The sequence below is a fragment of the Delphinus delphis genome, chromosome 3, assembly GCF_949987515.2.
Source record: "Delphinus delphis chromosome 3, mDelDel1.2, whole genome shotgun sequence".
Classification (NCBI taxonomy): Eukaryota; Metazoa; Chordata; class Mammalia; order Artiodactyla; family Delphinidae; genus Delphinus; species Delphinus delphis.
The window spans coordinates 72,800,515-72,813,296 of record NC_082685.1 but is presented as its reverse complement, the minus strand read 5'-3'; the positions used below and the strand labels follow the sequence as shown (position 1 = coordinate 72,813,296).

The 12,782-nt window shown below is 38.9% G+C and overlaps 1 protein-coding gene across 2 annotated transcripts in view; it reads left to right on the top strand.

Moving 5' to 3' along the window:
* The window catches only part of LOC132422128 (zinc finger protein 474), a 125,981-nt gene extending 119,242 nt beyond the window's left edge, over positions 1–6,739 (top strand). For both annotated transcript variants that reach the window (XM_060006970.1, XM_060006969.1), the window contains one exon: positions 6,283–6,739. In XM_060006970.1, coding sequence (XP_059862953.1) covers positions 6,283–6,336 — 54 coding nt within the window. In that variant the 3' untranslated portion in view covers positions 6,337–6,739. The remainder of the gene's footprint in view (positions 1–6,282) is intronic.
* Positions 6,740–12,782: the final 6,043 nt, after the last annotated feature.

Here is a 12,782-nt window from a genome sequence, read left to right as displayed (position 1 = left end):
CCCATGTCCTCCAGTCCATTCTGTATGTCTGCATCTTTATTCCTGTCCTGCCCCTAGGTTCTTCAGAACCTTTTTTTTTTTTTAGATTCCAAATATATGTGTTAGCATACAGTATTTGTTTTTCTCTTTCTGACTTACTTCATTCTGTATGACAGACTCTAGGTCCATCTACCTGATCTGATCTTTATGATTTCTTTCCTCATGCTGACTCTGGGTTTTTTGCTTTTCTTTCTCTAGTTGCTTTAGGTGTAAGATTGGGTTGTTTATTTGAGATTGTTCTTGTTTCTTGAGGTAGGATTGTATTGCTATAAATTTCCCTCTTAGAACTGCTTTTCCTGCATCCCATAGGTTTTAGGTCATTGTGTTTTTATGGTCATTTGTTTCTAGGTATTTTTAAATTTCCTCTTTGATTTCTTCAGTGATCTATTGGTTATTTAGTAGTGTATTGGTTAGCCTCCATGTGTTTGTAAATTTTACAGCTTTTTTCCTGTAATTGGTATCTAGTCTCATAATGTTGTGGTCGGAAAAGATACTTGATACTACTTCAGTTTTCTTAAATTTACCAAGGCTTGTGTTGTGACCCAAGATATGATCTATCCTGGAGAATATTTCATGAGCACTTGAGAAGAAAGTGTATTCTGTTGTTTTTGGATAGAATGTCCTATAAATATCAATTAAGTCCATCTTGTTTAATGTGTCATTTAAAGCTTGTGTTTCCTTATTTATTTTCATTTTGGATGATCTGTCCATTGGTGAAAGTGGGGTGTTAAAGTCCCCTACTGTGATTGTGTTACTGTCGATTTTCCCTCTCTTGGCTGTTAGCATTTGCCTTATGTATTGAGGTGCTGCTATATTGGGTGCATCAATATTTACAATTGTTATATCTTCTTTTTGGATTTATCCCTTGATGATTATGTAGTATCCTTCTTTGTCTCTTATAATAGTCATTATTTTAAAGTCTATTTTGTCTGATATGAGAATTGCTACTCCAGCTCTCTTTTGATTTCCATTTGCACGGAATATCTCTTTCCATCCCCTCACTTTCAGTCTGTATGTGTCCCTAGGTCTGAAGTGGGTCTCTTTAGACAGCATCTATACGGTCTTTTTTCTGTATCCATTCAGCCATTCTATGTCTTTTGGCCGGAGCATTTAATCCATTTACATTTAAGGTAATTTTTGATATGTATGTTCCTATTACCATTTTCTTAATTGCTTTGGGTGTGTTTTTGTTGGTCTTTTCTTTCTCTTGTGTTTCCTGCCTATAGAAGTTCCTTTAGCATTTGTTGTAAAGCTGGTTTGGTGGTGCTGAAGTCTCTTAGCTTTTGCTTGTCTGTAAAGGTTTTCATTTCTGTGTCGAATCTGAATGAGATCCTTGTTGGGTAGAGTAATCTTGGTTGTAGGTTTTTCCCTTTCATCACTTTAAATATGTCTGGCCACTCCCTTCTGGCTTGCAGAGTTTCTGTTGAAAGATCAGCTGTTAACCTTATGGGGATTCTGTTTTATGTTATTTGTTGCTTTTCCCTTGCTGCTTTTAATATTTTTTCTTTGTGTTATTTTTTAATAGTTTGATTAATATGTGTTTTGAAGTGTTTCTCTTTGGATTTATGCTGTATGGTACTCTGTGCTTCCTGGACTTTCCCTTCCCATATTAGGGACGTTTTCAACTGTAGTCTCTTTAATTATTTTCTCAGTCCTTTTCTTTTTGTCTTCTTCTTCTGGGACCCCTATAATTCGAATGTTGGTGTGTTTAATGTTGTCCCAGAGGTCTCTGAGACTGTCCTCAATTCTTTTCATTCTTTTCTCTTTCTTCTGCTCTGTGGTAGTTATTTCCACTATTTTATCTTCCAGGTCACTTATTCATTGTTCTACCTCATTTATTCTGCTATTGATTCCTTCTATAGAATTTTTAATTTCATTTATTGTGTTGTTCATCATTGTTTGTTTGCTCTTTAGTTCTTCTAGTTCCTTGTTAAATGTTTCTTGTATTTTCTCCATTCTATTTCCAAGATCTTGGATCATCTTTACTATCATTACTTTGAATTCTTTTTCAGTTAGACTGCCTATTTCTTCTTAATTTTTTGGTCTGGTGGGATTTTACTTTGCTCCCTCATCTGCTGAGTATTTCTCTGTCTTCTCAGTTTGCTTAACTTACTGTGTTTGGGTCTCCTTTTCGCAGTTTGAAGGTTCATAGTTCCCGTTGTTTCTGGTGTCTGCTCCCAGTGGGTAATGTTCGTTCAGTGGGTTGTGTAGACTTCCTGGTGGATGGAACTGGTGCCTGTGTTCTGGTTGATGAGGATGGAACTTGTCTTTCTGGTGGGCAGGACCACATCCAGTGGTGTGTTTTGGGCTGTCTGTGAACTTATTATGATTTTAGGCAGCTTCTCTGCTAATGGTGGGGCTGTGTTCCTGTCTTGCTAGTTGTTTAGCATGGGGTGTCCAGCACTGGAGCTTGCTGGTTATTGCATGGACCTGGGTCTTAGAGTTGAGATGGAGATCTCTGGGAGAGCTGTCACCGATTGATATTACGTGGGGCTGGGGGGGGTCTCTGGTGGTCCAGTGTCCTGAAGCTGGCTCTCCCACCTCAGAGGCTCAGGCCTGATAGCCGGCCAGAGCACCAAGACCCTGTCAGCTACACATCTGAATAGAAAATGGAGGAAAAAAGAAACAAAGAAAAAATATAGATTATAGAATAAAGTTATTAAAATAAAAAAGTTATTAAAATAAAAGATTTTAAAGTAGTTTAAAAAAATAAGATGAGAACCACAAAACCAATAGAGAAATCCACCAATGATAACAAGCCCTACAAACTATACAAAGATAAACATAAAAATAAGAAACTAGTCAGTCACATACAGGAAACCCCAAGTCTACAGTTGCTCCCAAAGTCCACTGCATCAATTTTGGGATGATTCGTCATCTATTCAGGTATTCCACAGATGCAGGGTATAACAAGTTGATTGTGGAGATTTAATCTGCTGCTCCTGAGGCTGCTGGGAGAGATTTTCCTTTCTCTTCTTTGTTCGCACAGCTCTTGGGGTTCAGCTTTGGATTTGGCCCCACCTCTGCATGTAGGTCTCCCTCTGGCATCTGTTCTTTGCCCAGACTGGAGAGGGTTAAAGGAGTGGCTGGTTAGGGGGCTCTGGCTCACTCAGGCTGGGGGGAGGGAGGGGCAGAATGTGAAACAAGCCCGCGGCGGTAAAGGCCAGCATGACATTGCAACAGCCTGAGGTGTTCCGTGAGGCGTTCCGTGTGTTCTCCTGGGGAAGTTGTCCCTGGGTCACGGCTCCCTGGCAGTGGTGGGCTGCACAGCCTCCCAGGAGGGGACGTGTGGATAGTGACCTGTGCTTGCACACAGGATTCTTGTTGGCTGCAGCAGCAGCCTTAGCGTTTCATGCCTCCCTGGGGTCCGTGCTGATAGCCACGGCTCCTGCCTGTCTCTGAATCTCATTTAGGCAGTGTTCTGAATCTCCTGTCCTGGTGCATCCTGAAACAATGGTCTCTTGCCTCTTAGGCGGGTCCAGAGTTTTCCCTGGACTCCCTCCCTGCTAGCTGTGGCACACTTGCCCCCTTCAGGCTGTGTTCATGCAGCCAACTCCAGTCCTCTACCTGGGATCTGACCTCTGAAGCCTGAGCCTTAGCTCCCTGCTCCCACCCGCTCTGGCAGGTGAGCAGACAAGCCTCTCAGGCTGTTGAGTGCTGGTCGGCACTGACCCTCTGTGCAGGAATCTCTCTGCTTTGCCCTCTGCACCTCTGTTGCTGTGCTCTCCTCTGTAGCTCTGAAGCTTCCCCCCACCCACCCCCCGTTTCCACCAATGAAGGGGCTTCCTAGTGTGTGGAAACCTTTCCTCCTTCACAGCTCCCTCCCACTGGTGCAGGTCCCATCCCTATCCTTTTGTCTCTGTTTATTCTGTTTTCTTTTGCCCTGCCCAGGTACATGGGGAGTTTCTTGCCTTTTGGGAAGTGTGAGGTCTTCTGCCAGCATTCAGTAGGTGTTCTGTAGGAGTTGTTCCACATGTAGATGTATTTTTGATGTATTTGTGGGCCGGAAGGCGATCTCCACATCTTACTTCTCCGCCATCTTGAAGTGTCCTCTTTGCCTTTGCTTTTGATGTCATGAAAAAAAAATAAATAAGTTATTGCCTTGACCAATGTCAGTAAGCTTTTTCTCTGTTTTCTGCCAGTAGTTTTACCATTTCAGGTCTCACATTTAAGTCTTTAATCTATCTTGGGTTGATTTTTGCATATGGTGAGATAAGGTTCCAATTTCATGTAGATAATGCAGTTTTCCCAAAACCACTTGTTGAAGAGCTTTCCCCATTCTGTGTTCTTAGCACCCTTTCAAAGGTTAGTTGACTGTAAATGTGTGGATTTATTTCTGGGCCCTCTACTCTGTTTCATTGTTTTATATGACAGTTTTTATGCCAGTACCACACTGTTTCAAATACTGCAGCTTTGAATATATTTTGAAATTAGAGAATATGAAGCTTCCATCTTTGTTCTTCTTGCACAAAATTGCTTTGGCTATTCAAGTTCTTTTGTGGTTCCATATGAATTTTAGGATTTTTTTTTTTCTATTTCTGTAAAGAATGCCATTAAAGTGCCATTAGAGTTATGATAGGAATCACACTGAATCTGTAGACCACTTTGGGTAGTTTTGACATTTTAACAATATAAAGTCTTCCAATTCATGAACATAGGATGTCTTTCCCTTTATATGCATCTTCTTTAATCTCTTCATCAGTGTTTTAAGTTTTCAGTATACTAGTTTTTTACTTCTTTGGTTAAGTTTATTCCTAAGTGTTTTATTTATTCTTTTTGTTGCTATTGTAAATGGGATTGCTCTCTTAATCTCCTTTTTAGATAGCTCATTGTTACTGTGTAGAAATGCCGTCAACTTTTGTATGTTAAGTTTGTATCCTGCAACTTCACTGATGTTGTTTATTAGTTCAGACAGTCTTTTTGTTGAGTCTTTATGGTTTTCTACATATGATCAAGCCATCTGCAAACAGAGATCATTTTACTTTTTACTTTCCAATATGTATGCCTTTATTTCTTTTTATTGTTTAATTGCTCTGTCTGGGATTTCCAGTACTAGGTTGAATATAAGTGACAAAAAGGATGGTACAGAGCATCCTTGCCTGTACCAAATCTTAGTGGAAAAGCTTTTGGTTTTTCTCTATTGATTATGATTTTAGCTGTAGGCTTTTCATATATGGTCTTTATTTTACTGAGGTAAGTTTCTTCTATACCTATTTTGTTGAGACTCTTTATCATGAATGGACATTGAATTTTTGTCAAATGTTTTTTTCTGTATCTATTGAAAGATCATGTGGTTTCTATGTTTCATTCTGTTAATGTGGTATATCACACTGACTGATTTGTGTACATTGAACTATCCTTGCATCTTAGAGATAAACCCCACTTGGTTATGGTGTATAGTCCTTTTAATGTGCTGTTTAATTTAGTTTGCTAGTATTTTATTGAAGATTTTTACATCTAGGTTCATTAGGGATGTTGACCTGTAGTTTTCTTTTCTTGTGGTGTCTTGTCTGACCCTGGTATCAGGGTGATCAGCATCAAAAAAAAAAAAAAAATCAGTTTGGAAATGTTCCCTCTTCTATTTTTTTGGAAGAGCTTGACAGGGATTCATATAAATTAACTTTTAAAATCAAAATTAGTTAAGTAAAGCTGAAAATGTTTAAATTTTGAAAATAATGAAATATCATTCAATATTTTAATAAAAATATGGGCTTCCCTGATGGCGCAGTGGTTGAGAGTCCGCCTGCCGATGCAGGGGACACGGGTTTGTGCCCCAGTCTGGGAAGACCCCACATGCTGCGGAGTGGCTGGGCCCGTGAGCCATGGCTGCTGGGCCTGTGCGTCCGGAGCCTGTGGTCCACAGTGGGAGAGGCCGCAACGGTGAGAGGCCCACGTACCGCAAAAAAAAAAAAAAAAAATATATATATATATATATATATATTAATAAAAATAAAACTATTTGCATTTCTAGCATTAAGTATCTCTTTTGTTACCAAGGTAAAGAATTAGTAACATGCTCCATGAATGTTCTGTCTAGACCTACATGTATGAATTGTTAAGTATTTCAGCCACCATGAGCAACTCTTGTGAATATCATACCTCCAGAATCACAAACCAGAACACAAAGAAAATAGACTCTTGGCATTACAAAGAAATGATTGTTATGCAAAAGTAGATTGCATTCACACTATCTAAAAAGGGAAAATTTGACAGTTAATAACTTTCTCTTATCTCTTTCCTAAGCTCACCAGTGCTCATCAAATCTTCCCCTTACTTCAGAGAAACACTTGCTTCTGACATGAGCAGTGGAACAGCCAACTAACCTTCACAACATTCAAGTGCAATCATCTTTGTTTTGAGCACATAGGACAAGAAAGGTGGACAACGATATTCCCTGGATCTGAACAGTTTAGTCAGAAGAGCTGTTGTTTTAGAGTGACATATGCTACATTGTACCAGTCTTCAAGGTTGAATCTCAAGTGTCTAAGACCCATGTGTCCTTTAATAAATTTAGCATTGTGGTGTTTGTGATATACAGAGCTTACTAAAGCATAGCTGCTGGGTCACACGCTCTTGCCTGGGCCAAGGATGGTCCCACCATAGAGACTATAATTTAACAAGAGAAAGAGACATATAAATTGTGAATTATAGCAGAGACTAAATGAAGGAGTGCTGTGATAGAAGAATAACAATACTCAAATTTTATTGGCTCCCTATGTCCCACTCTTACAAGTGCTTTATGTATGTTATTTCATTTGAACCTCACAGAATAATAAGTGAAGATTGCAAAATACAGAATTGAGGCACAGAAATATTAGGTAGCTTGCCCTCTTATGTGAATGTCAGTCAGAGGTCATGTTTTTAAGTAGACATTTGCTGGATATAGTAGTTTGCCAAATTTTATTTTAAACTTTTAAATAGATGTTAACTGAAAGACATATTTTTTCTTTATCATTGTGCTCTTGTCAGGTTTTGCATTTTCAAGGAAAAAATTCAGCTCTGCGTGTGCATGTGTACTTGTGTGTGTTTTCCTAGAAATAGGGTCTTTGGTTTTTATCAGCTAAGTCTAAAACGTATATGGAAATGGCAAAGGCCAAAAATAGTCATGAAAATCTTATAGAAGAGCAAAGTTGGAAGATTTACACTATTGGATATCAAGATGTATCATAAATCAACAGTTATTAAAACAATATGGTATTCAGAAAAGGAGAAACAAATCAAGGGAATGTTGCAGAGAATTCAGAAACAGGCCTATACCCAAAAGGAATTTTGATTTATGATAAAAATGAACCTGCTTAGGGTAGAGGAAGGGCAGCCATTTCAATAATGATGATGGGTCATTGGATATCTGTATATGAAAATAAATGAAATTTGATTCTCATCTCATATCATATCCAAACATCAATTCCAGGTGGACTGTAGTTCTAAATGTGAAAGTGCTTCTAGAAGATAGCATGGGAACATATCTTTCTGACCTCGAGGGATGAAAAGATATTTTTAAAACAGAACATCAAAGCACTAATCATAGAGAAAAAGACTTACAAATTAGACTACGTCAAAATTAAGTTCTGTTTATCAAAAGACATCATTAACAGAGAGAAAAGTTAAGCCAGAATGTGGCAGAAGACATTTTCAATAAATATATCTTGCAAGGTTGCATATCCAGAATATATAAAGAACCCTTACAAATCAGTAAGAAAACAACAGATGACACAATAGAAAAATGGGCAAGAAATTTGAGCAGACACTTCAGAAGAGAGATTATCCAAATGGCCAGCAGACATGAACATGTGCTAAACCTTATTAGTCATGAGGGAAATGCAAGTCAAAACCTTAATGAGATATAACAACACATTCACCAAAGTGGCAAAACTTTTGTAAATGATCACAATACCAAGTGTTGATATGGATTTTTTTTTTTTTTTTTTTTTTTTGCGGTACGTGGGCCTCTCACTGTTGTGACCTCTCCCATTGCGGAGCACAGGCTCCAGACACGCAGGCCCAGCGGCCACGGCCCACGGGTCCAGCCGCTCCACGGCACGCGGGACCCTCCCAGACCGGGGCACGAACCAGCACCCCCCCGCATCGGCAGGCGGACCCCCAACCACTGCGCCACCAGGGAAGCCCCCCGATATGGATTTTGACCTCTTGTACTTTGGTGGTGCAAATGTAAATTGATACAACCACTTTGGAAAATTTATTTGCAATATATATTACACCTGAAAAATTCTTATTCAATGATCTAAGAATCTAACTCCTATACCCAGGAGAAATGCGTATATGTGTGCATCAAAACAATGGACAAAATGTTCATAACAGTATTATTTGTAATAGGCCCAAATTGTTCATCAATGGTAATGTGGATAGATAGATTGTGGTATCATTATACAATGAATAATGTTCTGCAATGAAATGAATGAACTACAACTATATGCAACAGCCTGGGTGAATTTCATCAATATTATATTGCATGAAAGAAGTCAAACCAAAAAGCACATTCTACTTTATAAAGTTAAAAAAAATGCAAACTAATCTATGGTGCAGATGTTAGGATTGTGGCTACGTTTGGGGTGGAAGAGGAATAATGACCCAAAGCAGGCATGAGGTGAGTCTCCGGGATGCTGATATGTTACACTTCTGGGCCTAAGGAGGCCACTGTGTAGAAATCTATCAAACTGTACAGTTACGATTTATTACTTTTCAGCAAACAATACCGTGAATAAAAATGTGTTAATGCTGTGAAGGGAATAAACAGTGATGGAATAGAGAATATCTAGAGAAGGGAGGTCAGGGAAAGGCTTTCTGAAGAGGTGACATGAGTTAAGTCCTAGAAGATAAGAAAGAGGCACACGGCTGGGGGAAACCCTATGCCCTCCGCAAAGGTGAGTGAGTTTCACTTTCGCATGGATGGGGTAGTTGTGTGCTGAATTCATTAGTGTGTTTGTCATCTATTGACGAGCAAGGCCCTATGACACAAAATAGATGCATTTTGATGGACTGCAGAACTAGGGAAGATTCAGAAATAGGAGATGCTGCTCAAGGGATGTACATGTGTAGCGAAGACATAGCTGAGAAGAGAGAGCCCTGAGGTATAGTGTGAGGGCACTGATTCAGTGAGAGGAAGGAAAGACGGGAGAGATGATAAAGAAAGAAAGGAGAAGGTGGAACTTAGTCTTAGCCTCCTTCACTACTTCACCTATCCTGATCTCAGACATCAAGTGGTAGAATCAGGGCCAAAAAATTAAGGAAAAAATGACGAGGAAAGAAGAAAGCGCCTAAGGTTAGCGTGTGTGCAGACCTGTTTATGAGTGCACATCAGCAAACGCACATGAGGAAACTGAGCAGACAGGACATACATAAGCAGAGGGTTTAGGAAGGTGAGAGGGAAAGGAGGGGCTCCACTAATACAGATAATGTGAAAATAGATACAGAGGTTTGTTTGACATCATTTGGGAAAAAAATTAACTGTTTTATAGACCCTTCTCACCTTTTAATAAAATTATTTCATGGACAAAACTTAAGAACTGATGGGCCAAAAGGGAAACGCAAAGAAAAAAAAGCCTTCAGAATGCCTGCCTGTGTACGATATTTGATATAATGAAGGACTGAATTAGAATCACATTCAGGAACAATGACAATGCTAAAAGAAAAAGAAAAAAATTCATTCTGTACTGGGCTTCACTAACATTTTTGCATCATTTAGAAAGCACCTGATATGTTATTCCTATGCATAAATAGATTTTACATACAAGTCTTGAGGATAGGTATATTCATGGCTTAGGCTAAAAAGTACAGACTAAAGAAAGTAGAGTCCGAACTTCCGAGCATCATAATAACACAGAGACACATTCACACGCAGCTAAGTCTGGCTGGTATTTGAGAGAATGCCAGTGTAATTAATCAGTTCTCTCCAATGTTTACTTCAGCTATCTGTTGTGCACAAAACGGCTCAAATTAGTTTTGGTAGTAGAAATGGTCTGAAATCCAAAGACAGTTCACATTACTGTTCTAAAATTATAACAGTGCAACACTGTAAATTTTACTTTTCCAGGTGTGAACCAGATGCTATAAGATTATTGTAAGTTACATTTTCTTCTGCAAAGGCTTTCTTTTCAACATATTCTCAAACATTACATAGTGATGATTCACACTTATGTTGAGCACATTCCAAACTGTGTATGTAGGAAGTACTTCTAACAAAAATCAAACAAAGGCTTTTGAAGGTTTCTTTAATTGGTGGTTTATTGGGTGTCATTTATTTTTTAGCATTTCAGGAGAACAAGCTGAAAACAAAACATAGTGCTAGGATATTAAAATTATTAACAAGTATTAACTTAGAGTTTGTAAAGAGTTAAAAAAAGTAATAAGGCATATTTTTATTTATAGAACCCTTATTACATGAAGTAATATTCAGCTCATTACAATAAGAGATGGGATAAACATGTATGAAATAGTTAGGAAAAGAAATCTGATATCGTAAAATATACAAATGACAAACCCCAGTGTCTTTAGTAAACTTATATATAGACCAAACATAACAAAGAGATTAATAAATACATAATATACATTTTTATGGTCAGGCTTAACAGAAATAAATTTAATTTTATTACCCAATGGATAAAACTAAGGAAATATTTGGACTTCTTTCCCCAAATTTCCCACTAGGACTATGTTCTAAAAATAAGTATTATAAAAATACAGTATACCTTTATCATATAGAAAACATAGAGCTGTGAGTGAGGCGGTGACAGATATTGTCATGTCACAACAGGGGGACTAGTGTAAGTCCTAAATGAGGGAAAGCCCTTGAGGCGCATTAGTACGTCCTGCAGTGACCGAAACTCCGTTATGGGAAGAGTAATGGGGATTTTTCTAGGCTACTTGAGATGTGACAGTACTGTAGCAGAATCCTCCCTTTGACTGTACTTACTAGTTTCCGGTGACTACAGCAGAGAAATTTCACCCTGTGGCTTTTCCTATTCTAGGAAAACCAGGTATCTTAGCAGAATAGCCCTGGCTCTGAGCTAATTTCTTCCATGCCAGTGATGTATTTGCCAGACATATGCTGGGGAGAAGCTTCTGTATGCTGTCTACCACGCAGTTATCACGATCTCATTAGACAAGATCTCCAGGTTCACACCCATGACGACCCCCTCAAGATAAACACCCCCCCACCTCACCCCCTCCCTTTTACCATTTCCCCATTTCTGCTTCCTCTCCACCTGGCGCTCTTTCTCAGACCCTCATTTCCACCTATCACTCTCTGTTACTCTTTTCTCATCTCTCCTCCTCCTTCCCAACTTATTTTTTCCCTCTTTTTGTCTACTTTTTCCTCTGTTTTCTTCATTTCCCCCATTTTCCCCCATTTATTCCTCCATCTTCCCCAGGTCCTCTCCCCTGACCCTTGTTTTATCCTAGCTTCCCTTCTTTCTATTTCCCCTGTCTCTCCCATCTACTTGGGGTATTCTTTTGGCATTTGGAGGGATGAATTCTCTGGGGAAGGGTACTTCTCTGAGCATATTCTCCACAGAGCCTATTTCAGCAGCTCTGCTCAGTGTCACATCATTTGCCCCACTACACATCTCACACTTGGCCCAACCTGACCCTTTGTAACCCAAACACATTATTCCCTTTGGGAAGGTAGAGTGATTAGAGAGGTAAACACCTTATAGGAAATCAAAATCCTACTGATTTATTGCCATCAGCAACACATTTAGGCCAGATTGTCAAGGGCCCTCCCTCTTCAGGGTCCCCTGTTTTTCAGGCTTCTGATTGATTTATGCTTAAAACCCATACATTGTTTTCTGCAAGATAAGAGATAAAAAGATAATTTTATCTCATTAAAATGGAAACTGTTCCTTTGAAAATCTGGCCAGAAATGTTGGTGGAATTGCTCTGTTCATCAAGGCTCAAAAGACCAAGAGACTGATCATCCTTAGGAGAAAACAACACCAGTGCTGTGGCTACAGTCTAACGATTTAGATAGAAGACGTCAGAGCCAGCAACTGATGTCCCTGTGATGGGTTACCAGGGCTTGCATATAGGAATGAAATGGTTCAGGTAAACTAAGCCTAAAGTATGCAAATATATCATCTTCTCACTACTCTTCTCATGTATGTAGGAAATAGTTCACAGTCAGACTCAGGAAAGAAGGCCCCTTGAGCTCTGGTGGTAGGTGCTCTGCTCATAAAGTGAGGGCCAACATGGCCCCAGGCATCCACAGATCACCCCTCCACAACAATGTTAACAGCTGTCTGATGATGAAAACTGAGCTACTGGTTTATGTACCTACTTTTTCCATCTTTCAAAATAACTGTTTGATGCTGACACTATGAATTCTTATGATAAAAATAGGAATTAAAAATAGTGCTTCTCTGTGTTATTCTTGAAAGAATTTCAGATGAAGCCAAATTCTCTCATGCTGCTCAAATCAGACAAGAAGTTATTGCCTTTATGTTTCCTTACTGAATCCCATTAGCTGTTTCATGATTCACTATTTGGTATGTGATCATGGCCTTCTTTTCTATGATTATCCCAAATTAAAGTTTACATTGTCTGCTTTTTTTTCAGATTTTCTTATTGGATGAAAGAAAACATACTTAGCATTCAGTGGGAATTATGGTAATGAAAATGACCCTAGCCAGCCATCCTAGCATTAAAACTATGTGGCTTGCTAATTATAAAAGGAAAAAAAAAGCCATTATGTCAGATTAAGACCTTCATCTCTTAATGGGCAGCAAGCT